General features: G+C 62.8%; 2 protein-coding genes across 20 annotated transcripts in view; one reads left to right on the top strand and one right to left on the bottom strand.

The window, feature by feature from the left end:
- Nucleotides 1-23,314, top strand: part of IL17B (interleukin 17B) — a 70,030-nt gene that overhangs the window by 35,539 nt on the left and 11,177 nt on the right. For 9 of the 19 annotated variants that reach the window (XR_002342009.1, XR_002341999.1, XR_002342007.1 and 6 more), the window contains 10 exons: nucleotides 232-5,079; nucleotides 6,433-6,922; nucleotides 7,898-8,104; nucleotides 15,786-16,065; nucleotides 16,579-16,750; nucleotides 16,849-16,942; nucleotides 19,023-19,201; nucleotides 19,768-19,887; nucleotides 21,234-21,512; nucleotides 23,101-23,203. Coding sequence is in view for 1 of the 19 variants with exons in the window: in XM_021085004.1 (XP_020940663.1) it covers nucleotides 2,650-2,814; nucleotides 4,790-5,079; nucleotides 6,433-6,664 (687 nt within the window). In the remaining 18 variants the exon portion in view is untranslated. Of the gene's footprint in view, nucleotides 1-231; nucleotides 5,080-6,432; nucleotides 6,923-7,897; nucleotides 8,105-15,785; nucleotides 16,066-16,578; nucleotides 16,751-16,848; nucleotides 16,943-19,022; nucleotides 19,202-19,767; nucleotides 19,888-21,233; nucleotides 21,513-23,100; nucleotides 23,204-23,314 lie in introns of those variants that run through there. The other 10 variants (XR_002341997.1, XR_002342004.1, XR_002342008.1 and 7 more) reach the window with 7 other exon arrangements.
- PCYOX1L (prenylcysteine oxidase 1 like) lies at nucleotides 8,709-22,100 on the bottom strand. Its single transcript, XM_003124085.4, is given in 7 exon segments — nucleotides 8,709-11,398; nucleotides 11,401-11,517; nucleotides 11,860-12,000; nucleotides 13,956-14,167; nucleotides 15,865-16,039; nucleotides 17,991-18,197; nucleotides 21,789-22,100. Coding segments are annotated over 7 exon segments (1,476 nt in total). The 5' UTR covers nucleotides 21,874-22,100; the 3' UTR covers nucleotides 8,709-10,859.

Raw genomic sequence — 23,314 nt, 5'->3', positions numbered from 1 at the left:
CGCTCGGGCAGCCAGGAGCGAGCATGGGAACTTTACGTGCTCTCCTGGGTCCCGTTCCAGGGAAAAGGGGTGGTGCGCCGGGAAGTGCTGCCAGGGTTTGCCCGCCCCTCGGGGACATCTGGCTTTCTGGTGGTGCCACCTGGCGGTGAGCACAGAACTGCTCCTAGCTGGGCGGCGGCCGAGGGGTCTGTTGGCTCGGAGCACGACCACTCCCTGCTCCTGTCTCTCCAGCCCGTCCACCCGTCCCTCCTTCGCCTGTCTGACCGCCTTCCGTGGGAAAAGCTCTGCTGTGGGGCAGGAGCCCCCGAAGCCCAGGTTCCCACGCCTCCCTCAGGCCTGCCTCTGACCGGCCGTTTGCTGGTTGGCCAGGGTTCCCACTTAGGATAGCCTTGAGGGCACATGACCTCTCAGGGGTTTCTGGAAACCAGGGCTGGGAGAAGGGGGCCTCCTTCTTGGTCCCAGGATGGAAACTCAGGGATGTCCCTGGGTCCGTCCTTGAGTCTCCACAGCCCCTGCCTGGGTACCTGGGTACCCACAGACCCCCCCCCCCCATTAGGAGGGTCTGGCCCAGCTCCTGGTTCTCTCCTGACCAGGCAAGGGGCCCAGCCTGGCCCAGGGCTGTGCGTATAAGGTTTGGGGAAGAAGAGTAAGAACTGGAAGACTGAACTGCTCAGAGCAGCCTCAGCCAGCTCCGCACCGGCTCGGAGGGCCTGCCCGGCCTTGGTTTCCTCGGGGTAGAACGGGGAAGGGCGGGGAGCCCCGGGGCCCCGGTCGGGGCCTTGTCAGGGTACAGGTCCCTGGGCCTTCTCTTTCACAGCTCCAGGGCCAGGGCCTTGGACTCGGGTAACAAACGCACAGAAGCTGCAGGCGGCGCAGATGAGGAGAGTGTCGTGGTTTCAGGTCCTGAGAATCCAGTTGGAGCCCCGTCTGCTTTTAATTTCCCCGCCTTTCTGTGGATGCGGTGGGGGGGCTCCGCTGCAGGTCTGTCGGCCCCCACCACCAGCAGGAGTGGAGGGGCAGCAAGGAGGCCGCCCGCACTGCCGCCAGGGTGCCCCAGCCCCAGCCCCTCCCGCGCGAGTGCAGGGCCGGGACAGCCCGGGGTGGGAGTGGGGCCCTTGCCGCTTGAGGAGGTATTTTCGGAGTCCCCCTCCCTTGAGCGTTTGCAGCGATGGAATAGAGCCTGTCTAGTATTTGACCAAATATGGTGGGGTCTCTTGTGAGCTCGAGCCTCAGCCAGCCTCTCGGTCACGCTGTGGAAACCTGCCCTGGGGAGATTAATCTTGGGACGTTCCGGAGCGCCTCGCACCCTGAGCGCTTCCCCCGGCGATTCCTGTAAATGGCCAAGCGCGGCCGCGAGCAGGAGGGTGCCGTCTGGATGCCCGCTCGTGGTGTCGTCCCCCGCCCCCGGGACTCGCTCACTTTCGGCCGGGCTGTTCCCTTGCGGGGAGAGACCCAGCCCAGCAGGGCCAGTCTGTTCAGGGCAGGGTTCCAGGACGCGTAGACCCGGGGGTCACCGGAGCTCACAGACTTGGAGCCAGGCCCTGGGAAGCCCAGGGCCGTGTCGCCAGGAGAGCGGGCCGAGGGGGGCAAAGGAGAGTTGGCTGAGCAGCGGGAACCGTGCTTGCTCTCACGTGAAATGGAACAGCTAATGTTTAGAATAAGCATTATGTCATTATTTTCTAATAATTTCCATAATTACCTGCTGTGTTTATTGAGCATATACTATGTGCCAGGCACTGGGCCAGCTGTTTCGCCTGGGGGATTTCGCTCTGTCCTTGTAACAGCCCCCAGATACTGTCACGTCCTTGTTCCAAAGATGGAGGGGCTGAGACTCAGATTTCAGAGGGGACGGGGGCAGGCTCACTGTCACACTGTCCATCCCTGGGCACAGCCCCCATTTTACAGAGAGAGACACTGAGGCCGAGAGAGACAGGACGCCACAAGCAGCCACGCGGGGCAGGCCCCGGCGAGCCCCTTTGCACGAGGGGCCGTGCTGCGCCCGGGGGCCAGGACAACCAGCCGGAGGCCTTCGCAGACCGTGGCTTGGCCTGTGCCGGAGCTCTCGGATGCAGGAGCGTGTTCATGGCAGGCCAGAGCCGTGCAGACAACGGGCCAAGACAAACAGAGTGGGGTGGTGGTTGAAGCCCTGCGCGGGGCCCAGGAATGAGCCCTAGCTCTGTCGCCTCTCGCTGCTGTGCCACCCTGGATAGGTTCCTTCTTTGTTCTGGCCTCAGTTTCCTGCCTGAGATCTAAGGGGTGGGACTCTGGGCACCCAGGGCCCCGCGCTCCCCTGAGGCTGGCTGAGGCCAGGGTGCCTGCGGCCGCCTCCCTGGGGGCTGGGGCCAGCACCCTTCGAGAACATTTGCTCTCCCGACCAACGGACAGCCTGTGCCTCCTCCGCCCTTGCCCCCTTGCTGTCCCCAGACCAACGAAGCGGATTGTCTTCACCGGCCCTGTGGGTGCTGGCTGGGCGGCCGGCCGCAGGCCACAGGCGGAGGTGCCACCCGCCAGAGCCCCGCCAGACACACAGGGCATTGTCCCTCGGTCAACAGCCCCTGGGCACCTCGGCCCAGCTCCTGGCCTGCCCCCACGCCCCTCGCTGCCTACTGCGCCAGGCCCAGCCAGCTGGGGCCCTAGGGCTCCCAGGCGATGATGAGCCCACCCACCCACGCCCCCAGCAGCCCCCTGATGAGCTATAATTGCTTCGCTCCGTCCTGTTGCTGCCACTCTCTGGGCGGCGGCATCTGGGCTCCGGGCGGGCGGCAGCTGCGGGCCGGTCGCCGGGCTCACGGGATGGACTGGCTGCACCACCTGGTACGTGGCGATCCCCGCCCCACCCCCGCTGCTTTTAGGGCTCGAGGGTTTCGTTGTTTCTTTCCTACGGATTCATGGCAGCCTCTGTTTGGCTTGGAATCTGCAGAGGCGAGCTTTCCTCTGTCCGGTCCCTGAGGGCGAGGAGGAAACAGGCTGGTCGCAGAGCCTGCAGCCAGGGCAGGAGCTCCGGCCCTGAGCAGGCTCAGCCCCCGCCACACTGGAGCCCTTTCAGGCCACGGCTGCGGGGCCTTCCTGGCAAACAGTTATCAGGCTTTTTCCACAGAGTCTCCCGGTCCCGAGGTCCGCGCTGTGGGACCTTGGGCAAGTCCCGTTTGTCCTTCTCTCTCTCTTTTTTTTTTTTTTGTCTTTTTGTCCTTCTCTTCTGTAACGGGAAGGAGGCTTTGATTCTGTCCTTGGAGGAGTGGAGAGCCAGGGTTAAGAACGCCGTGTGAGCAGCTCAGACAAGAGAGCCTGTTGTTAGGGGACATTTTTCTACCCCAGAATCAAGGACCAAAAAGGAAGAATTCAGCGACTTGAGGCTGTCACAGATTTTGCGCCAAGAAGTGGTTGCGCCAAGAGGGGCTCTGCTGAAACTTGTTTCCAAGGGCCCAGGCCGCCGGGGTGGGTAGATGGGCACGAGCTATGTGAGCCGTGGGGGAGCCTGGCTTGACTCCGGGAGGGACCAGCCCTGGCCCCCATCCAAATCGCGGCCCTTTCCCCTAGCCCCCTGAGGCGTCTGCATTCTGCTGGGCCTCCGAGTTCTCTGCTGTGTGTGCGTGAGAGGCTTTCTTTATGCTCTGGTTCCAGGGGCAAGAGGTGGACGACGGCCAGCGAGGGTGGACACGGGGCAGGGCAGGCGGAGGGCTGGGGCGTGGAGGAGGGGTACAGGTGTCACGGAGGCCGCAGGGACCCTGGCCCGGACCTGCCGTCTCCCAGCTTCGTCTCACAGCCCCTGCTTCCCGCCCCGTTTCAGCCTCACTGCTCCCTTTCAGCCACGTTCTCAACCAGCCGAAACTTCCACGCACACACACGGTTCCCACCCGCCCCACCCGGCACTGGCGTTCCGGGCTCGTCTGTCCACATCTGCCTCCCCCCGTGCCCTTCAGACCCCTCCCCAGATGGCTCTGCAGGACCCCCGCTGCCACGAGGCTGGGCAAGCGGCCCCCTCTTAGACCACAGCGCCTGGTCCCGGGCTCACACTCGCGCAGCGAGGCTTAGGTGCTTGTTGTCTTGCTCACCCCGTTCTCCTTGCCGGGCCGGAAGCTTCAGAAGGGCAGCCACGGCGACAGGCGTTCCCTTGTTCAGCCGGTGTTTACTGAATGCCTAAGTGCCCAGAACCGTGGAAACGCAGGGACAGGACAGTGTGCGGCAGTGGACACAGGGCTGGCCCTCACGGAGCCTGTGCTCCGTGGGGGGCAGACCTATAAACGAGTCACACGTCCACCCTGCTAAGACGTGCGGAGAGCCCAAGGTGGTCCCGGAGGCCTCAGAGGGGCGAGAGGCGGGACCCTGCGAGAGGAGCACAGGGCGCGGGGGTGAGAGGAAGCCGGAGGCCGAGGCACAGATGCAAGGAGCTGGGAGGGCCGTGAGGAGGGAGGGCTCGGCGGCGGCAGACAGGCCAGGAAGGCGGCTTGGCACACCCGCCCACAGCTCCGTGCTCGGCCGGGGCGTGGGGAGTTGATGGGAAGAGCCGGTTGGGGCAGACGCGGGAGGCTGTTGAGCCGTCCAGGCGGGCGGGGCTGCGGTGCTGGTGGACGGGTGGACGGGTGGTGAGACCTGCAGGAGGAGCAGCGGGACTTTGCAGGGAGTGTGGGGCATACGTGTGCCGGACGCGCGTCTGGCGGGCTGGTGGGACCAGGCCAGGCATGGCAGGGGAGGGTGGCCGCCCCAGAGGCTCCCCCCGCCATGAGCCCCAAGTCTTTGCCCAGAGGGCGACCTGGCGTTCCCGCCTTTGACCCGTGGCCTTCTTCCGCAGCTCTTGCTTCTCACCATCTCCGTCTTCCTGGGGCTGGGCCAGCCCAGGAACCCCAAAGGCAAGCGGAAGGGGCAAGGGCGGCCTGGGACCCTGGCCCCTGGCCCTCAGCAGGTGCCGCTGGACCTGGTGTCCAGGGCAAAGCCGTTTGCCCGCATGGAGGAATACGAGAAGAACCTTGGGGACATGGTGGCCCAGCTGAGGAACAGCTCTGAACTGGCCAAGAGGAAGTGTGAGGTCAACCTGCAGCTCTGGCTGTCCAACCAGAGGAGCCTGTCACCCTGGGGCTACAGGTAGGCCAGGGCTGGGGAGGCCTCGCCCGCTCCCCTGTCGTAGTGAGGTCAGGACTTTGGGTCAGACGCCCGGGTCTGCACTGTGGCGCTCGCTCGCCCGCTCTTCCAGGCTGTGTAGCTGGGGCAGGCTGCTTGGCTTCTCTGCGTCTCGGACTCCGCAGCCGCAAGCGGAGGGGATGGTGGCCCCTGGTGATCAGAGGCTCGTTATGAGGCGAGACGAGGTCAGAGCACTGCCTTCGTGGTCGCCAAGTCGCCGGCCAAGCGCCCGCAAGGCCTCTTGGGAAGGTCCTGTTGCCCAGCTTGGGATGCTCTGTGCCCACCTCTGGTTACGGCGCTTGCGGGCAGCCCCGAGTTGGTTGTGTGCGCCTGGCTCTCAGGCCAGCCTGGGACCAGCCCAGGGCCTGCATCTGAATCATGTAAGCGTCCTCCTGCCCCCGCCCCCCACGCCGCCAGGGTCTCCGCGCCGAGGCCCAGGAGGTGGTGTTGGATACGTCGCCCCGTGATCAGGGTCCATGGCCAGGCTGCCGGGTCAGGGTGCTCCCCAGGTGAAGCTTCCCAGCTCGGGGGTGGCTCCACCGCCCTGCAGGGCATCTGGCACACAGAGGGGCCGCGTGCGCACGAGCTGGGGCAATACTGACAAGAAGGGCTGGCCCTGGGGGATCCTCACTCAGGAACTCAGGCCAAAGGTTTTTAGCCACATGACTTATGTCCTGAGACGCTGGAACAGCACGTCCAGGAGAACTTTCTGTGGCAGGGAAGAGTCCAACGTGGAAGGAGCTAATTTTGATTAATTTAAACGTAAACATGCCGCTAGTGGCTCCCATACCCGGAACGTGGCAGCTGGAAGGGCCCATAAAGGTCCTCTGCGACTGGGCCTCTGCTTTACCTGCCCCGGACTTCTCGTGGCCCTTAGGAGTCTGCAGGGGGAGTTCCCCGTGTGGCTCAGTGGAAATGAGCCCAACTAGGATCCATGAGGACGTGGGTTCCATCCCTGGCCGTGGCTCAGATCCCGTGTTGCTGTGGCTGTGGTGCAGGCCGGCGGCGACAGCTCCCATTCGACCCCTGGCCTGGGAACCTCCATGTGCCGCGGGTGTGGCCCTAAAAAGCAAAAAAAAAAAAAAAGTAGGAGTAGCATGCAGGTTTTGATTCAGGAGGCCTGGACGGTGAGAGAGAGTGCTTTTCTAACAGCTCCGGGATGGTACTGAGGCTGCAGGTCTGCGAGGGCACTGCCCCCCCCAGCATGGCACAGTCTTGCAGTGGAATGGAAACCCCGGGTTCGGCCGGGCGGGGACTGGGGGGCGGCCCCTCTTCGACAACCTCCTTCTACCCTGCGTTCTCTCCCGCCTCTCACAGCATCAACCACGACCCCAGCCGCATCCCCGCGGACCTGCCGGAGGCGCGGTGCCTGTGTCTGGGCTGTGTGAACCCCTTCACCATGCAGGAGGACCGCAGCATGGTGAGCGTGCCCGTGTTCAGCCAGGTGCCCGTGCGCCGCCGCCTCTGCCCCCTGCCGCCGCGCACCGGGCCCTGCCGCCAGCGCGCGGTCATGGAGACCATCGCCGTGGGCTGCACCTGCATCTTCTGAGACGCTCTCCCCGCGCCCCCAGCCGCGAGCCAGGCAGCGGCGGGTGAAGCGAGACCTCGGGTCTGCTCCTGGGGCTCCGAAGCCAAAAGCCGTGGGAGGTCGATTCCGGCAGAGACGAAGGAGGACCCGTCACCCGGAGGCCTCCACCGCGGAGACAGCGCATTAAACGTTTCGTTCATTCCTACCACTTGGGATGGCCAGACGCGTTCTTGAATTGGAGTTGATAAGCCTACATTTCAGCCATGGGAGTGGAGCTTGGTTGGTACAAAGCTGTGCAGGCGGGGACGCGAGGGGGCCTCCCAGGTTAGGTCGGGGCCACGGCAAACAAGCCCTTTAGAAGCAGCGAGCTGCCCGTCTCTGGAAGGAGGTTCCCCCTCGGGAGCGGGGGTGGTCTGCGTGGTTGCCTTCAGCTCTGAGGTGCACCGCAGGTCCGACCGAGACCCAGAGAGGAGCCTTGGGGCTGCTGGGGCGGAGCAGGCTTTCTCCGGTGGGCCAGCAAGCCTGGCGTTCTCGTGTGCGTTTGCCCTTCTGGTCTGCAGACCCCTGGCTTTGCACAAAGGCTCGGGGGTGGAGAGCAGCGGCGCCCACGGCTTTCACCCGCCCTGCGCACAAGGGGTCTGGTTGGATGACGCGCTGCCTCACGCGTAGCTGCACCCGAATCCCCTGGAGGCCTTGTTTAAACACAGTGCTTCTGAGTCAGTAGGTTTGAGGTGGGGGCTGCGACCCTGCCTTTCTAATGCCGCGCTCCCCAGGTGACACTGCCACCGCTGACAGGGGGACCGCACTTTGAGGGCCACTGGCTTGTACCAAGACCCTTTGCTGATTCAAAAGGCAGCGTGGACAGACTGGTCCTAAAGCCCTGCAGGCTCCTGAGCCCCGGATGCTGAGCCCCCCACCCCCCGCCACCCCCTCCGCCCCTGCGATTCAGTCCTCCCCGCCCTCCCAGTCCTGCGACGCATGCTAAATCAGCTGTTCTAGGGGCTAAAAATACCTTCCACCCCGAAAACAGCTGAGGGGCTCAGGCCGATTTCTGAGGCTGAGACTAGTTGGCACTGAGCGTTAGTTTCAGTCAGAGGGCAGCAGCGGGAGAGGAGTCGTTCCTTGGCTGCCAGCCTCAGCGCCCGAGGCAGCTCTAGTTCGCAGGCTTTGCAGGGCCCATTCATGAAAGGGCGGTGGTTAGGTATGTGCCTGTCTGCGCTGGCAAGCACCTTACCTTTTTTGGTATTGTTCTAGAGTGGATTCTGGCTAAAATTATCCCGGGAAGCTTCGGCCCGGTTCCAGACACATGGAAACAGACTTCATGTGCCAGTGCAGGCTGATCTGTCCGCAGCCGCCTCCTCCCGAGGGGCTGCTCTTGCCTGAGGCCCCGCAGCTGCTCTCCAGGCCTTAAGACTTCAGCTGCAGCCAAGGGACCCACGGCCTCCAGAGCCTTTCTGCGGGGTAAGGGCCTGGGAGCCCCAGGGCGTGGGCAGTAGGTGGGGAGACTCCTCTGGGCGGGGCCGGCCGTCCTCCTCCTCAGACACGGAGACGCGCAGGTGCCAGCTGGCGGGACGCGGCCGCGGCCTTGCCTCTTTCTGGCGGCCGTTTCCTGCTCTGAAATGAGCAGGTGGGATCTGGGCATCCCCAGGCTCTCCTCCAGCTTCACGGTTCTGAACTCACGAGTGTGGCTGGCACCTGGAGGAGCTGAGGCCCTTGGAGAGCCAGCTCTGCACTGTACCCCGGAACCTCCTTTGCTCTGATTCTAAGTGGTGCTTGTGTTTTCCACTGTCTGGTGAGAAACCCTCACTCCATGAGAACAGACGCCCCATCTGCCGTCCAGCGCTGCATCTTTGGCCCGCGGCAGAGTGAGCGCCCAGCGCAGGCGAGGGGTGCAGCACTTGGTGAATGAATGCCCCTGGGGGGGGGGCCCACGACCTGCTCCTCCTGAGTCAGGAGCAAGACATGCTCTCCCCCCGAACGCCCCCCTCCCCCCACGTCTGAATTTTGCTGGGTGACCTGCTCTGGGGTAGTTGTAAACATTTACCACATCCCGGCACTACTGAGGTGGCGATGCCTCGTTCCTGTTTATTTGGCAGATTGTAGGGTTCTGTCTTGGCAACTGCTCTCTCCCCTCCCAGAGAGCTGGGGGCCCTTGGGGGCTGCCTTCTGGAACCTCTGGCCTCTCCTTGTGGGCAGAGGGGCGGTGGGAGCCAGCCCTCAGCTTTGGGCTCGTGGCAGCAGGCGGCGTGGCTGGCTGCTGTCCTGAGCTGGCCAGGCCTGCCCACCCAGGGACAGGGAGCTTCGGAAGGACCAGCCCGCCCCACTGCGGCCAGGCTGGGGATCACACGGGGCTGCCCTGGTGCCTCTTCTGTGCACATGTCCTTAGGGATGCGGGGGGGGGGGGGCTGTCAGGGACAAGACTGGTATTGGCCCCACGCCCCGGTCCTCAGCCACATGGCGACGGCCCGTGCCATCGTCACGTCTGACCCCGGCCGTGAAAAGAGGCCGCTGCACATGGATCTCTGTGGACCTGGGAGGAGGGGAGGGCGCCGCCCCGTCCCCGCCTGGGCGACACTGTGCCTTTCTCCAGAGCCGGCTCCCCCCTTTGATCTTGGATGAGACCCTTGGTGCCGCGGTGGGACCTGACTGTTCTAAGCCCATCAGTTTAGTCTCGTCCCCAGTGTCCCAGGTACTCGGCCAGCCGCTGAGCCCAGAGCCCGTCAGCACGTGGCATTCTCTCGGCCCCAGGAATTGGTTCCACAGGGGCCCAGAGCCCAGACTTTGCTTCATGGGTCCTCGTGGGAGAAGACCCTCTGACGCTGGCGGCTGTGGGCAGCCGTCTCTGCCCTTGAGAGGAGGCAGGGCACCTCGCCGTGCTCGGTGCTGGCGCGGCCCCGGCCCTTCATCATAACCAGCGAGGCCCTCTGTCGCTTCAGCTAGCTGACCTGTCGTCCTCTGTCGCACTGGGGAGCGGTCTTCCTTCCTGCGACGACCGAGAGGCGTGCGCCCGTGCCCGTGCCCTTTAAAAGCACCAGCCGGTCCGCCACCCCTGCTGTCACCTCTGCCTAGTAAAACAGGAAAGCCCAGTAAAAGCGACTCAGAGGCCACGGAGCCTCTGCCTGCGTGAAGGGTACTTTGCCCCACGCCGAATTCAGTTAATTCCAAGGAGAAGCTCCAGGCTGAAGCCCAGTTCTGCGAACTCACTGGGAGACCTGGGGCCAGTTCTCTTCTCGCTTTGGCCTTGTAGCTCCACCTCTACCAGACGAGGGACAAGGGCTGATGACCTCTGGGGCGTCTAGGAAGTCCTGACGTCCAGGTCCTCGGCAGCCTGGTGTCCTCTTGGTGTCTGCGTCCTCCCCCGAGGCGTGTTTAGCAGGTCGGGGTGGGACCTGGGCGTCCTCACCTGAACGCCATCCCACTACCTTCTGCTCTGCGGCGAATGTCTGGGCTGGACGCTCTCCGCCGCCGGGAACTTGGCTTCTCCCAGGCGGATGGGCCGTGTTCTTGCTCAGCCCTCGCTTTCCGGGCAGAGGGTCGGTCCTCCCAGGCGCCTCCTTCGCCTGCGATGCTCCCTTTGCCACTGGCTGCCGTGAGGCTCGAGCTCACGGGCAGCTCTCTGCTCGGGCAGCCTTTCTCCCTTGTGTCCTTCCACGGTCGCCTCCCCCACCCGCAGGGGGATCCAGAGGCTGGACTGTCGTGCAGTCAGTTCTCAACTGGGCACTTTGCATCTAAGGTGCCTGCAGTGAACAGGCGCCGGCGCCCTGTCCTAGGTTTTCTGACCTCCCCTCTGCGGGGAGCCGTCTGATTTCTGGAAAGCACTGCCTCAGGTGCCTTTTGGGAGCTGGCAGGGGACGCACCAAGAAATCGGATTCCGAGTTCTCTGCCTTCCACGGCCTCCCAGAGTCCTCACGGTGTCCTCTCAGAAAACCAAGTCAGAAGCAGCTTGAGATGGGTTTTTATTTCTTCTTAAAAAAAATAAATAAGCGGATAGAGGGCGGGAACGTCCTTCCCTTCCCCCCTCTCCCGTCGAGAGGCTCCCCCGGGAGGATGGTTTCGCTGGAGAGGCGGGGGGTCCTCCGGGACCCGTGCTGGAGGGCGCCGGCGCTCCGCAGCCCCGGGGTCTGAAGGACGCTCCGCCTGAGGGGACAGAGGGGGTGCGGTGGCGGTGGGGGGCCCCTCCTTCAGCTCGGCCGGCCGCTCCCTGGGCCCCCAGGCCTCACAGCTCCGTCTTCACCTTGTGCATCAGATCCTTTTGGTCAATCTTGTCCAGGTCCTGGTACCAGCGGTTGAAAGCCAGCAGGGCCACGTTCTTGGCGGCCACAGCTGTCACCTCCACGGAGCTGGCCGCCCACTCCAGGGCGTTGAGGTGGAAGAGCTGGTCGTGCAGCATGAAGCGCGGGAGCGGGCCGTGGGGGCTGTGGACGGGGTGGGCCTGCCACTCGGCCGTCTGGACCGAGTAGTAGGAGCGGAAGAGGGTCTTGAGCTGGGACCGGAGGAGGGGCTGTGGGGACCGGACCCGCCACACGGCGGCCTCCTGCGGCTGCCTGCGCCGGAAGCTGGCCGAGACGTTGACGGGGCAGAGGTTGTCCAGGGCCAGGAAGAAGCTGGGGAAGTCGGTGGTGAGGATGGTGGCGAAGGGGAAGAGCTTGGGGTCGGGGAAGCCGAAGTAGGAGGAGTTGAGGTAGCCGTGGACCAGGGAGACCACGGTGGGCTGGAAAGGGCCTTGGGCGACGGCGATGGGCGGGTCGAAGCCCCGAAGGTGATGGAGCTGCCGCTGTCCGGGTGCAGGGGCGTGGCGATGACCACGATGTCGTAGTAGTCAGAGCCCACGCCCGCCTCGTTCTCGTACCACACCTGGTACAGGGGCTTCCCGTCTGGAGGGGGGCACGAGGGCACAGGCCTCAGCTTCGTCCTCGGTGTCTCCCCGCCCGTCTGCCGCTGGGGGGCCCCGGCACCAAGGGAGACCCCGCCCAGGGCAGCGAGGCTGCCCCGATGCGCGGCTGCGGGGCAGCCCTGGGCTGCGGTCGGGGGAGGCTCGGCCTGAGGGCGCGGTCGCTTGACTCGGGACAACAGTGCCCTCTGGTGTCAGTGCTGGGCTTCCCACTGGCTCTACGGAGCCACCCCGGGAGGTCGCAGACCAGGGTTCGGGCACAGAGAATGTGGGCGTGTTCGCCGTCCAGGAACGGCGTGGCCCCGGCCCCGCCCTGTCGACTCACCTGTCTGCTGCAGGGTCACAGAGGTGACCGTGGCGTGGATCACGTTGGCCTTGGTGAGCTTCAGCAGCCCGGAGCAGACCAGCTTGTTGCCGCCCTCCACTGACCACAGGCTGCCCTGCGCCCCTGCCAGTGACATGGCTCCTAGGCAGAGAGAGGGCTGGCTGAGGACGTGGCCCTCAGGCCGAGGGCAGGGGGCTGGCCGGTGACTTGGCTCCTTGGCAGAGGGAAGCGGGGCTGGCTGGCGGGTTCTCGGCTCCACCCTCCCCGGCCTCGCTCACAGGCCAAGACGTCCTTCCCACCCCGTCACGGGGCACCGACACAACAAATAAATACAACAGATTCACAGTGTTAAGAAGTAAAAACCCAATGCTCCGTGCAAGAGCCAGTGCAAGAGCCCAGACAGCGTGAGTCTGTTGACGCAGACCGCCCGCCACGGGCAGACCCAGACACGGGGGAGGTTGGCGGCTGCCGCGGGCTGCAAGGCTGGGGCGTGCTGGCTGTCGGTGTGGGCTTTCTCTGGCAGTGGCAGGAGCGTGGGGACAGAGGCGCAGTCTGCACACGTCCAGTCCTGCACGTGAAGTGGGTGGCCTGCGGCAGGTGAGGACGTCCTGAAGGCCACACACGGTGGCGGAAGCGTGAGCAGGGTGGCCTCTCTGAGGGGACCCCAGGCAGGGCCTCGGGGGTGGGAAGGGGGTGGCCGTGCCAAGGGCCAGTGGAGCGGTGCCCTGGGCGTGTGGAAGGCGCTTGTTAATCACACACGTTTGCATTCCTTTCTTCGGGGGGTGGGGGGAAGGCTGAGGGCCCGTGATGGGGTGATGGCGCCGTCGTGAGGGTTCGTCAGTAAACGGGACACAGAGTCCTCTGGGAAGCCTGTGTTCTAGTGGGAGGAGAGAGACAGGTCGCTTCGGCCTCCGGGAAGAGGTCAGCCGCAGGGCCTGGGGACGGGGCCTGTCGGGACAGGAGGGGGCCCGGCCTCCGTGATGAGGCAACATCGTCACAAAGACTGGGGGGAGCAAGAGTTTACCCAGAGGGCGTCTCTGGGAAGAATGCTTCAGGCACCGGGGTGGCCGCACAGAGGTGGGACTGGAACACGACGGGCGAGGAGGCGGAGGGCTGGGCTGGGTGAGCGAGCCGGAGGTGGTGGGGCCCCGACAGTCGCTGGAAGGACTTTGGTTTTATTTCAAGGAGAGCAGACTCCTCTGACGAGCCTGCCTTTTGTTGGAAGAGGACCGTCTGGCTGGCGTGTGGGCACAGCCTGGGGCGGGGCGGGGGCCTGGTAGGAGACCTGCAGTGACGCAGGCGAGGGTGGCTGGGAGCTCGGACCAGGAGGTGCTGGGTGTGTGTGGGCTCTGAAGCCGATGGGCTTTCCGGGCGCTCGACTCAAAGGAGGTGAGAGAAAGAAGTGACTCAAGTTCTGGCCCCAGTGACAAGGGGAGTCATTACCAGCCAAGCCGGGAGATGCTGGGAGGGGCAGGCTCCAGGGGAAGGAAGGTCAGAAACGCAGGTTTGGACGCGCTGAGCCCCAGCCACCCGTTAGCACTTCCAGTGCCGACACGCGAGCCTGCAGCTCTGCAGAAGGGGCCAGCTAGACGTCACATTTGGGGCCAGGCGCGTGGAATGTCAAGCCTCGAGACGGGCTGCGCCCCACAAGGGAGGGGAAGAGAAGGGCCGGCTCTGCAGGCCAGCGAGTGCCCGCCCGGTGCCTCGGCCGCAAGGCCTCTCCCCCATAACCTCCTCCCACCTCTTTCAAGGCCAAGAGCAGCACCCCGCCTCGGGGCAGACCTGTGGCCTGTGCTGGAGGGTGGCCCGTGCATGTGCCCACTGGCCCAGGGATGAGCTGGGGACGTTAGCTGCTCTAATAGGTGGTCAGCCAGGGGCCCAGAGGCCTTAACCCGACTCCAGCAAGAGTGGCCAAGGCACCCTGGACGTGAGCCTGAAGCTCGCTCTCACCATCTGCTGCCAGCTCGGAAACTGGAGGCCGGAGGCCAGAATCGGGGTTGTGGTGCGCTGCGCGGGCAGCCGCGCTGAGGCCGGTAGACGGGGGGTTGTCGCAGGGGCTGCGGAAGCACGGGGGCAGCCCGGGGCTGGCGGCTCACCGGCAAAGGCGGGCATCGCTGCCGACTGGCCGTAGCTGGCCCGCAGGACGGCCGAGACGACGTCGTCGATGAAGCGCTGGCTGACGCCCACCCGGAGCAGGGACTCGGCCACGGAGCGCCGGCTCATGTTGATGAAGGCGGCCTCCCCCAGGGAGTAGAGCAGCTCCTCCACGCCCGAGAAGGCGTAGCCGTGGGCCTGGTACTTGTAGATCCTGGAGACACACGGAGCCAGGGCCCTTGTGCAGAGGCCGTTCAGCTCCTACCTGCGGCCGGGCCTCGCCGGGCGGGAGGGGAGGCTGGTTATGCGCCTCTGGCCTGGTCACGGGCTGTGGAGGGCCTGCCCGCCTAGGGGAAGGCTCGGAGGAAAGGACCCCCAGACCCGGCTTTACCTCGAGGCTCAGCTGACTGACCACCGTGTCACCCCTCGAGCCACTCCCTGCCTGATGTCCCAGAGGGGGCCGTGCCACCGCCCGCTGACACCCGCCCCCTGCTGTAGCAGCTTCATTCTGCCCTGGCTTCTAGGACCACGGTGGGCCCGATGGCAGCTGCCTTGGGCCAAAGTCGTCACTCTCTCTGCCAGCCTAGCCCGTCCCTCCCTCTGGCTCAGTCTGCTAGGACTCCCGCTCACCCCCTCTTGCTCCCCCCACCTGCCCCAACCCCAGGGACTGGCATTTGCCTGGAGTCGTCACAGATGGCTGTCGGATGGATGGTCTTTGACACGCTGCCTCTGGGCAGCTGTGAGTGTGTGGAGTTGGGTGACAGACGGGACACCCAGACAGGGGCGTCCAGGAAGCAGTTCGAAACCGTCTGCCCAGGGCGCTCTCGTGCCACAGCGGGTTAAGGGCCTGGCGTTGTCACTGCGTGGCTCGGGTTGCTGCTGGGAACTTCCGCGTGCCACAGGTGTGACCAAAAAACAGAAACAAAGTAACCGCTTCGTGAGTCGGAAGCTTCAGGGGAAACCGGGGCTGGTGGCAGAGGTGACCTGCCAAAGGGAGAGTTTGGGTAAAGCTGACACGAGAGGAAAACCTCAGAAGAGAAGGAGGAAAGACTCACGTCGGGGGACGCAGAGAGAATGGGAGGATGCGCCACGCAAAGCGCGGTCAGAGCGGGAACGCGGAGGCGTCCAGCACGGGAGGCCCTGCCTGAGCGCCCGACGCTGGAGCCTGTGTCGGGGCCAGGACACAGGGAGCCTCCAGGAGGGACTTCAGGGGAGAGCTGGGTGCCAGCCTGCCGAGTGGAGAAGGCAGCGTGAACACAGTGACACCAGCCCGCTTGTCCTTGTTATCTGGAGGTGACGGGGAGGGGGCCGGACCCAAGGAAGAGAGACGGTGGGAAAGAACGGTGTGTGTTCTGGAGGGGTCTGGGGGACAGCAGAGACAGTCAACGGTGGCCCACAGGCCGCCTGTGGCCTGCGGATGAGTTTCCTTTGCCTTATGAGTTGAATTGGTTGCCTCCCTTGAGGAACAGAGATTTCACCTGTAACTCCGGATTTCCAGCTTCTGCTGCAGCACTGGACGATCTAGCCAGGTGTGGCCGGCAGGTGGCTGGAGCAGACAGCTGGCTGCCCCTTCAGACGGGGCCTGGCTCTGCAGGGCCCTGCCCCCTCTCCATCCCTTCCCCGTAAGTGCTTCACTCATCCCGCCCGAGGTGGTCCTTGTAGGTGGCTGACCTTGCAACCCACGCTTCCGTGGGCCAGGGTAGCCAAGGGCAAGAGGATGCTGGTGGGGCCACCCCAGAGGCCAACCACTGCTGCGCCAAGGAAGTACCTTCCTGATGCTGGGCGGGATTGTGCTGGGTTCTGACCCCGCAGTACCCTTTCCTTCCCACCAGGGTACAGTCCAGCCGGTGCCTTGGGCACCCCTCCTCCTCTCGCCCCGGGATGCCCCCCGCCGGCTCCGCCCAGCCCTACCTCATGAACTTCTCCATGACCTCCTCCACCCACAGCTGCAGCCTCAGGAAGCTGATGCCGTAGTGCCACCAGAGGCGGAAGAGGTTCAGCAGGTACCAGTCGGTCTCCTCCAGCACCAGGCTCTCCCCGTTGAAGATGGCACTCCTGCCTCCCACCTCTCGCCGGTGCCGCAGCCCTGCCGAGACAGGACAAGGCCCTCAGGTCCCCTTCCCAGGGCCACCAGGGGACCCGGCGATGCGTGAAGCTTCCGTTCGGGGCCTCCCCGAAGGGTGCCCTGGGACTGGCTCCGTGGGGGAGATGAACACAGCAGTGTGTGCACCTGTGCTGCATGTTCAAGAACAGCAGACAGGAGTTCCCGTCGTGGCTCAGGGGTTAACGAATCCTAGCAGGAACCATGACGTTGCGGGTTCGATCCCTGGCCTCGCTCAGTGGGTTACGGATCCGGCGTTGCCGTGAGCTGTGGTGTAGGTTGCAGACGCGGCTTGGATCCTGCGTTGCTGTGGCTCTGGCGTAGGCCAGTGGCTACAGCTCCGATTCGACCCCTAGCCTGGGAACCTCCATATGCCGAAGGAGCGGCCCTAGAAAAGACAAAAAGACAAAAAAAAAAAAAAGAAATAAAGAACAGCAGACAATACGCTGGGAAGATACCTGGCCTGGTGAGTCAACAAAGACAGGACATTTAAGGAACCGGGTCACATTTTGTTTTTCTAACAGGGGATCCACTCAGCCAAGAACAAGGGAACTTCAGCCATCGTCCTGGACCGTCCAGGGGCAGACGGCCCCAGGGCTCGTGTTGGAATGGCTGACCTGGGCACAGAGGCCACGTGGAGGCTCACAGCTCCCATCCCGGAGTCACCAGGTCCCCCTCCCCAGAGGCAGCTAGGAAGTAATTCCTTCAGCATCCCTCCAGAGCTATTTTGTGCAAACACTTACAGTCAGGGACACGCCTCTGAGTGACTCCTCCCCGACCACTATGTATTGTAGACGCTGCTCTGAACCTCCTGACGCGCGTCTCAGAGATTGTGCTGTACCTGCGCCCACAGGACGTCCGCACCCTGGCTGCTCCAAAGTCTGTTCTGTACGTAACACTTTCTTTAATCTCAGATCCCGGCGGGTGGGCAGTGAGGATATTTTCACGCTTTTGCTGTTATAAACGATGCTGTAATGAGTGACCCCATCTGCCTGCCACCCCGCGCATCTGTGAGTGCACCTGCGGGATCCCTTGTGGGAAGCGGAAGGTCTGCATCAAACAGTGTGTGTGTGTGTGTGTGTGTGTGTGTGTGAGTGAAGCGGAAGGTCTGCATCCAACTGTGTGTGCGTGTGTGTGTGTGTGTGTGTGAGTGAAGCGGAAGGTCTGCATCCAACAGTGTGTGTGTGTGTGTGAAGTGGAAGGTCTGCATCCAACTGTGTGTGTGTGTGTGTGTGTGTGTGTGTGAGTGAAGCGGAAGGTCTGCATCCAACAGTGTGTGTGTGTGTGTGTGTGTGTGTGTGTGTGTGAGTGAGGCGGAAGGTCTGCATCCAACAGTGTGTGTGTGTGTGTGTGTGTGAGTGAAGCGGAAGGTCTGCATCCAACAGTGTGTGTGTGTGTGTGTGTGTGTGAGTGAAGCGGAAGGTCTGCATCCAACTGTGTGTGCATGTGTGTGTGTGTGTGCGCGCGTGCGTGCGTGCGCGCGCCCGAGAGGGCCGCTGGGGCCGCATCTCGGCTCTCACTCGCTAGCTGCAGGGCCTCAGACGAGGTGTACACGCTTTCTGAGCCTCGGTTTTCTGGGGAGGGGAACAGCACTCGCCTTGCAGGCTGGTAGGGAGGATTCGGGGTCGTGCCTCTGAACCACCTAGGAGGGTGCAGGTGCCTTTCTGATTCTGACGATTAGGATGGAGCAGCAACCTGAAGGGAAAGAGCCTGGCCTGGGAGCCCAAGCTGAGCTGTAACCCGGGCTCCGGAACTGACTCACCGTGTGACCTCAGGCAAGGGCCTTCCCCCTCCGGACTCGGCTGCTCCATCTGTAAGATGAGGAGCTTGGGCGGCACGGCTTTCTGGCCTTGACCCGAGTCACGCTATCTGGGAAGGGCCGGATGGCGGCCTGCCCGAGACCCCAGCCCCAGGCGCGGGCGGCCGGCGCACTCACCCAGCTGCTTGACGAAGTCCTGCATGTGGAGGCTCAGGGAGTGGAGGGAGGCAGCCCCGCTCTCGTAGTGCTGCTTGTTGACCGAGATGGTGGCCAGGCGGCCGCCCACAGTCCCCTTCTCAAACACGTCGATCTGCACCCGGGGGCCAAAGTGCTGCTGGAGGAAATGGGCCACGGCCGAGCCCCCGACTCCGGCTCCCACCACGGCTGTCGGCAGGCGCGGGGAGAGACAGAGCGGTGGGTGTGAGACGGGTCACAGCACCTCAGAAAGGAAATCTGAGCTGCACGCTAGTTTGTAGTAAAGCTATTAACAGAGAGCAGAGGGCAACCCGAAAACTGCCACCTACGATGACCCTTATAAAGAAAAAGACCAGTTAGCAGCAGAAGGACGGGAAGGAATCTCGGAATTCAGGATGCTTCGCCTGCAAGCACCAGTTTCATCTTGTACCCACTCATCCCTTTGTCCGTATCTCACCTCCCTCTGAACGGGGGAAAACCGGGTGGGGGACGGGCACCAGGAATCCACTTCCTAATCCGGGGGTTGGCAAACCCACAGCCCAGCGGCCAAACTGAGGCAGATGCCTGGTTTGCCAGCCAAGTTTTCTTGGAATACAGCCACACCCTTGCTCCAGCGCACGGTCTGTGGCTGCCTCCGTGCCAGGCCGAGGTGAGCGTGGCTGCGATGGATACGGTAAGCACAGCCTCAAATCGTCCTCTGAGGACGCCAGGCAGGCCGTGGCCTAGTCCGACCTGCCACCTGGCACGTGCGTCACCTCCACATCTGTTTTGCCGTGTCTGCGGTGCCCCCCAGGGAGGGCTGCCCCCCGGGGAGGGCTGCCCCGACCACGGAGGCCACGCTGGGCCTGGCCGCGCAGTTTCAGCCTTATTAATGCCCTCGTGAGTCCTGCCCCGTTCACTGTCATCGCGACGCCGTCTGCCCTCCTGTTCTTTGCAAACTTGGTTCAGAGGCTCGTCCACTTTCTCCATCGATACTCTCATCTGAGTCACTGAGAAAAGCGTGTCATCGGATAGGGCTCTGAGATGCTGCCCGGAACCGCTGTCCAGACAGATGCCAACCGCTAACGCGCACCGAGAGGACAGGAAGCAGCTGAGAAGCTCCCGAGTCAGACGGCCCCCCGAGGATCCAAGACACGGCGTCCCTTCACTCAAGAGTCTAGTAACCGACCCACCGGGGGAACGAGATACTTCTGGTGAGATGTGGCCTGACCGGACCCACGTTGGGCCCAGAGCCTCCCAGTTCGTGTCGGGTGGGCCCGGATCCACGGTTCTTGGGATCTGGGCCCTGCTCGTTCCTTTCCTCCTCCGCGCCCAGCCCTCCTGCTCTGTCCCGAGCTCTGGGCCACGAAGCACGACCTTTGTTCCCCGACCCCCATTCCTTGGTCCGTGCTGCTCCCTTGGCCCTGAACTGTCACCCTTGGCCCAGCTGCCTCTCTGACCCTTGCCTGTCCTTTGTGGCTGGCTTGCCTGACCCCTGAGACAGGCAAGGGTCCCTCCTGGGTGGAATCACGGCACAGGCCTGGTCCACTGCCCACTGTCCTCAGGTGGTCCGTTTAAGGACTCTGGCCAGGTGACTGTGTCCCCAGATCCCGGCAGGCAGGGAGCTCTCTAGCTGTTGCATCTTGAAGGAATAAACCACTGCCTTCCTCTCAGTGTTCACAGAACCACTTCCCAGGAGGCCCTTGGCCTTTTAAACCAACATGCTCCCCGCCCCGCCCCCCCTTCAACAAAGCCCCAAGTTACCCATTTTTTTCTCCAGAGAAACTGCTGTCACAGGGCCTGGAAGCTGCCCTAGGGCCACAGGGAAGCTGAAGGCCCCACCTCATGGAGAACTGGCTCATTCGATGCCCTCGACCTGACACCCACTCTCTGGTCTCTGGTAAGATGTCCTGAGACATGGGATGCATCGGACAGAGGGCTTCTGCCTCCCTGAGCACCGGCAGGGGAAGGGCCGCAGACTCATGTCAGTCAGCTGTGACAGTGCGTCACCCAGTGCAACCAGGGGCCCCAGAGGAAGGAGCAGTGAATTCTGCCCGCAGGCTTGGGCCCCAGGCTTCACAAGAGAAGCCACGTTGGCCGGGACCCTGGAGGACAGCTGGCTCGGCCCGTGTGCTGAAGCACATCCTCTGCAGGAACAGCACCCACAGGGGCCGTGTGGAACCGCGGGGGCGAGTTTCAAGGGCCCAGGGCCACAACGAGGTGTTGGGATTTGATCATGCAGGAGTCGGAGGGCCAAGCCGTCTGAGCAGGAAGCTCCTCCTTCCCCTTGTGGGGGAGTCCTCAGCACCAAGGATGGACAGGGGCTCTTGTCTGAGGGCCGAGGACAACACAGAAAGCTACAGGGCACCTTGGCACTGGCGAGCACCCCGCCCTGAAGACCCCTGGGGTGAAGGGGGGCCTGCTGGAGTAAGGCAGGCACCAGGGTCTGCAGTAGAGCTGTGGGGAGGCCCTGCCCCTGCCTCAGTGGTCAGTGGGAAGCGTCCCGCTCTGCCGCCGTTGCCCTGCACCTGCGGATACTGCCCCCCCGCTCCTCCTCCTCCGAGCCTGGCTCAGAGTCGGCCTCCTCCCTCGGCCCACTCAGGACCCCCTTTCCTCTGAACACTAAATGGCCAGTCCCAGCCTGGTTTACCCCTTTACGGCCTGAGCTGTGCTTTGGTAATCTAAGAGGCCTGCACACTGCCCTCGCCCCACCACGCCGGGGGTGGTCCCACCGCACAGCCCTCCGTGCCAGCTGGGCTGCGTGGAGGCCGGCCGAGCAGAGCAGGGACTCTCCTCCCACGCTAGGAGCCCAGCGGCTCTGCCTACGGGGATTTCCTACACACAGGACTTGATCTTTGAGCCACGCAGAATTAAAATGACAAATGTTATGAAGGAAAAAGCTGTAAACAGTACGGAATGCTGGTGAGCAATATACACGCAGTATTTAGCAAAAGTCCTGATGTTTGCATTTACTTTGAAATGCATTAAAGTGCAGGCTGGCTTGATGGCCGTGGGGTGGTACGTGACAAAGCCGATATAGCAGCAGCCTCTTAACAGCGGACCTAGGTGGTGGGGGCACAGGTGATCACTATGTAATTCTGTCACCTCTCCTCTACCTTGGAAAACTTCCATAAGCAAATGTTGAAAAAGGGGACATAAAGGAAAAGACTGCTGTTAAAAATCCCCCGCTTTGTCATTCAGCAGGTCTCTCCCCAGAGGCCTTACGGTGGGTTCTGTCTCCCCTAGGACTGCCTCCTACCCCCCCGCGAGGTTCTGGCTGAGCCGGTCCTTCTAGGAAGCCCTCCCAGAGCCGCAGAGACTGGACGAAGTGCCCCCTCCAGATGCACGGTCGAGCACTAACTTCCTGGAATTGTGCAGACGGGGACTCTGGGGCACTGCGCCTGCTACTCCGTGACCCTCAGTATGGATGGTTCACAGCATCCAGACAGGCCAGAGTCTCGTTCCTGGGGGCACCTGGCAAAGAGCCAGGTCCACAGCCCATGCTCAGTGCTCCTGGACTTTCCGGTAAGATGAGTGGCCAGGCCTGCTCAAGCCTCTTTTCCGCCCCAGGTAGCCCTGGTCCCAAGCCCAGGCCGTCGCCCTTATGGGCACCGTGCCTCTTGCGGTCCCCCTCCTCGCCGGGCTGCAGGGCCTCCGCTCTTCTCCCCGCGGCTCCCCTCCCGAGAACCCCTCCCTCGCCCAGCTGCCTTCCCCTTCCCCCACCCAGCTGCCCCCGGCTGCCAGCCCCCTTCCCTCCGGCCCTCCCCGGATCGGGCCCCACCCCCCCGCTCCTCCCCGCACCGATTTTGCTGGGCCGAGCATCGCCTGTAGCGGCGGCGGCGAGGAGCGCGGCCAGCGCGGGCAGGAGCCGGGCGGCACGGGCCATGGCGGGCACCGACGAGAGCAGCACGCCGCGGCTCGGGCACTGGCGGGCTGGCTCTGCGCTCCGTGCCCCGCCCCGCTGCCCCACTGGCTGTGCCGCGTCCAGCCTCGCGGGTCGCCGCCTCTCATTGGACAAGCGGCCGTCCCTCTCCAGCACGAGGCCCGCCTCCGCCGCATCTCTCTGGGGGGAGGCCCTGTCATTGGCAGCCTCCCCGGCCCGCCTCCTGGATGCGCTTTCCTCATTGGCTGAGGTGCGCGGCCTTCCGTGGCTCAGCATCAGGACCGGGGCCCAGCGGGCGGGGGCGGGAGGGAGCTGGTGGCAGAGAAAGGACCGAAGCCTCCACCGGATCGGTTCAAATCCACCCTCTGAGGCTTACTCGCTCTCTAACGTTTCTCCTCTGTATCTCAGTGTCCCTGCTCTGCTTTTGTAGTGGTTGTGACAGTCACGTGAGATAAAGGACCTGGACTCACTGGGCAGTGTAGGCAAGTGCTGGAAATTGCTGACCAATCACGCAGCCGGGGTGGTTAGACACTAGGCCATGCATATATGCTGCAGCAAGGCCAGAGGCTGCTGTTACAGTTACTGCGTGGACTGGCAGTTTTGAGATACAGTTTATGTCTCTGACTTTTACTTAAAAAAAAAAAAAGTAAGGATTTCATTATCCACTCTCTTCTGCTGGTGGTGGTGGTGGCAGTTGCGGGGACAGGGAGTAGGAAGGGATAAACTCCCATATTAACCCTTTAAGACAACACGAGCCGCTTGCTGTGGCTAGAGGTGATGGATTTCCTCCACCAGAAAATAAAATTGGGAATGAGTTTCAGTATAAAATAAGGAATATTCATCTTTCGTCAGTCAGATGGTGGCTAAGAGAAGAAACAGAAGGGACTCAGAGAAGAGTAAACAGGCAGGCACAGCACCGAGATCCCAACGAGCTTTGTGAGGGCCTGGTTGGATTACTGGTAAAGGTAGCGGAATAAACATGCCTCTTTCATATTAGAAAGTCATTTTGGCAGTATTTGTGTTAGAATATTAACATGTTTCCAAAGACTTTAAGTGCCTTTCCAAAGACTCAGGATATTCCCTCATCTTTTATTTTTAATTGAAATATATTTGATTTACAATGTTAATTCCTGCTGTAAAGCAACGTGATTCAGTTATACATATATATACATTCTTCTAAAAAATGTATTTTTTTCTTTCTTCCTTTCTGGCCCCACCTGTGGCATGCAGAAGTTCCTGGGCCAAGGATTCAACCCACGCTACAGCAGTAACGAGAGTCACAACAGTGGCAACACTGGATGCTGAACCTGCTGAGCCATCAGGAAACTCCTATGTATGCTTTCCATTATGGTTTATCAGAGAATACTGGACATGGTGCCTTGTGCTGTGTAGTGGGACCTTGTTGTTTATCCATTCCGTATATGATAGTTTGCATCTGCAAACC

The sequence above is a fragment of the Sus scrofa genome, chromosome 2 (genome assembly GCF_000003025.6).
Source record: "Sus scrofa isolate TJ Tabasco breed Duroc chromosome 2, Sscrofa11.1, whole genome shotgun sequence".
Lineage (NCBI taxonomy): Eukaryota > Metazoa > Chordata > Mammalia > Artiodactyla > Suidae > Sus > Sus scrofa.
Note: the sequence above shows the minus strand (reverse complement) of the source record. Positions and strands in the feature narration are given on the sequence as shown.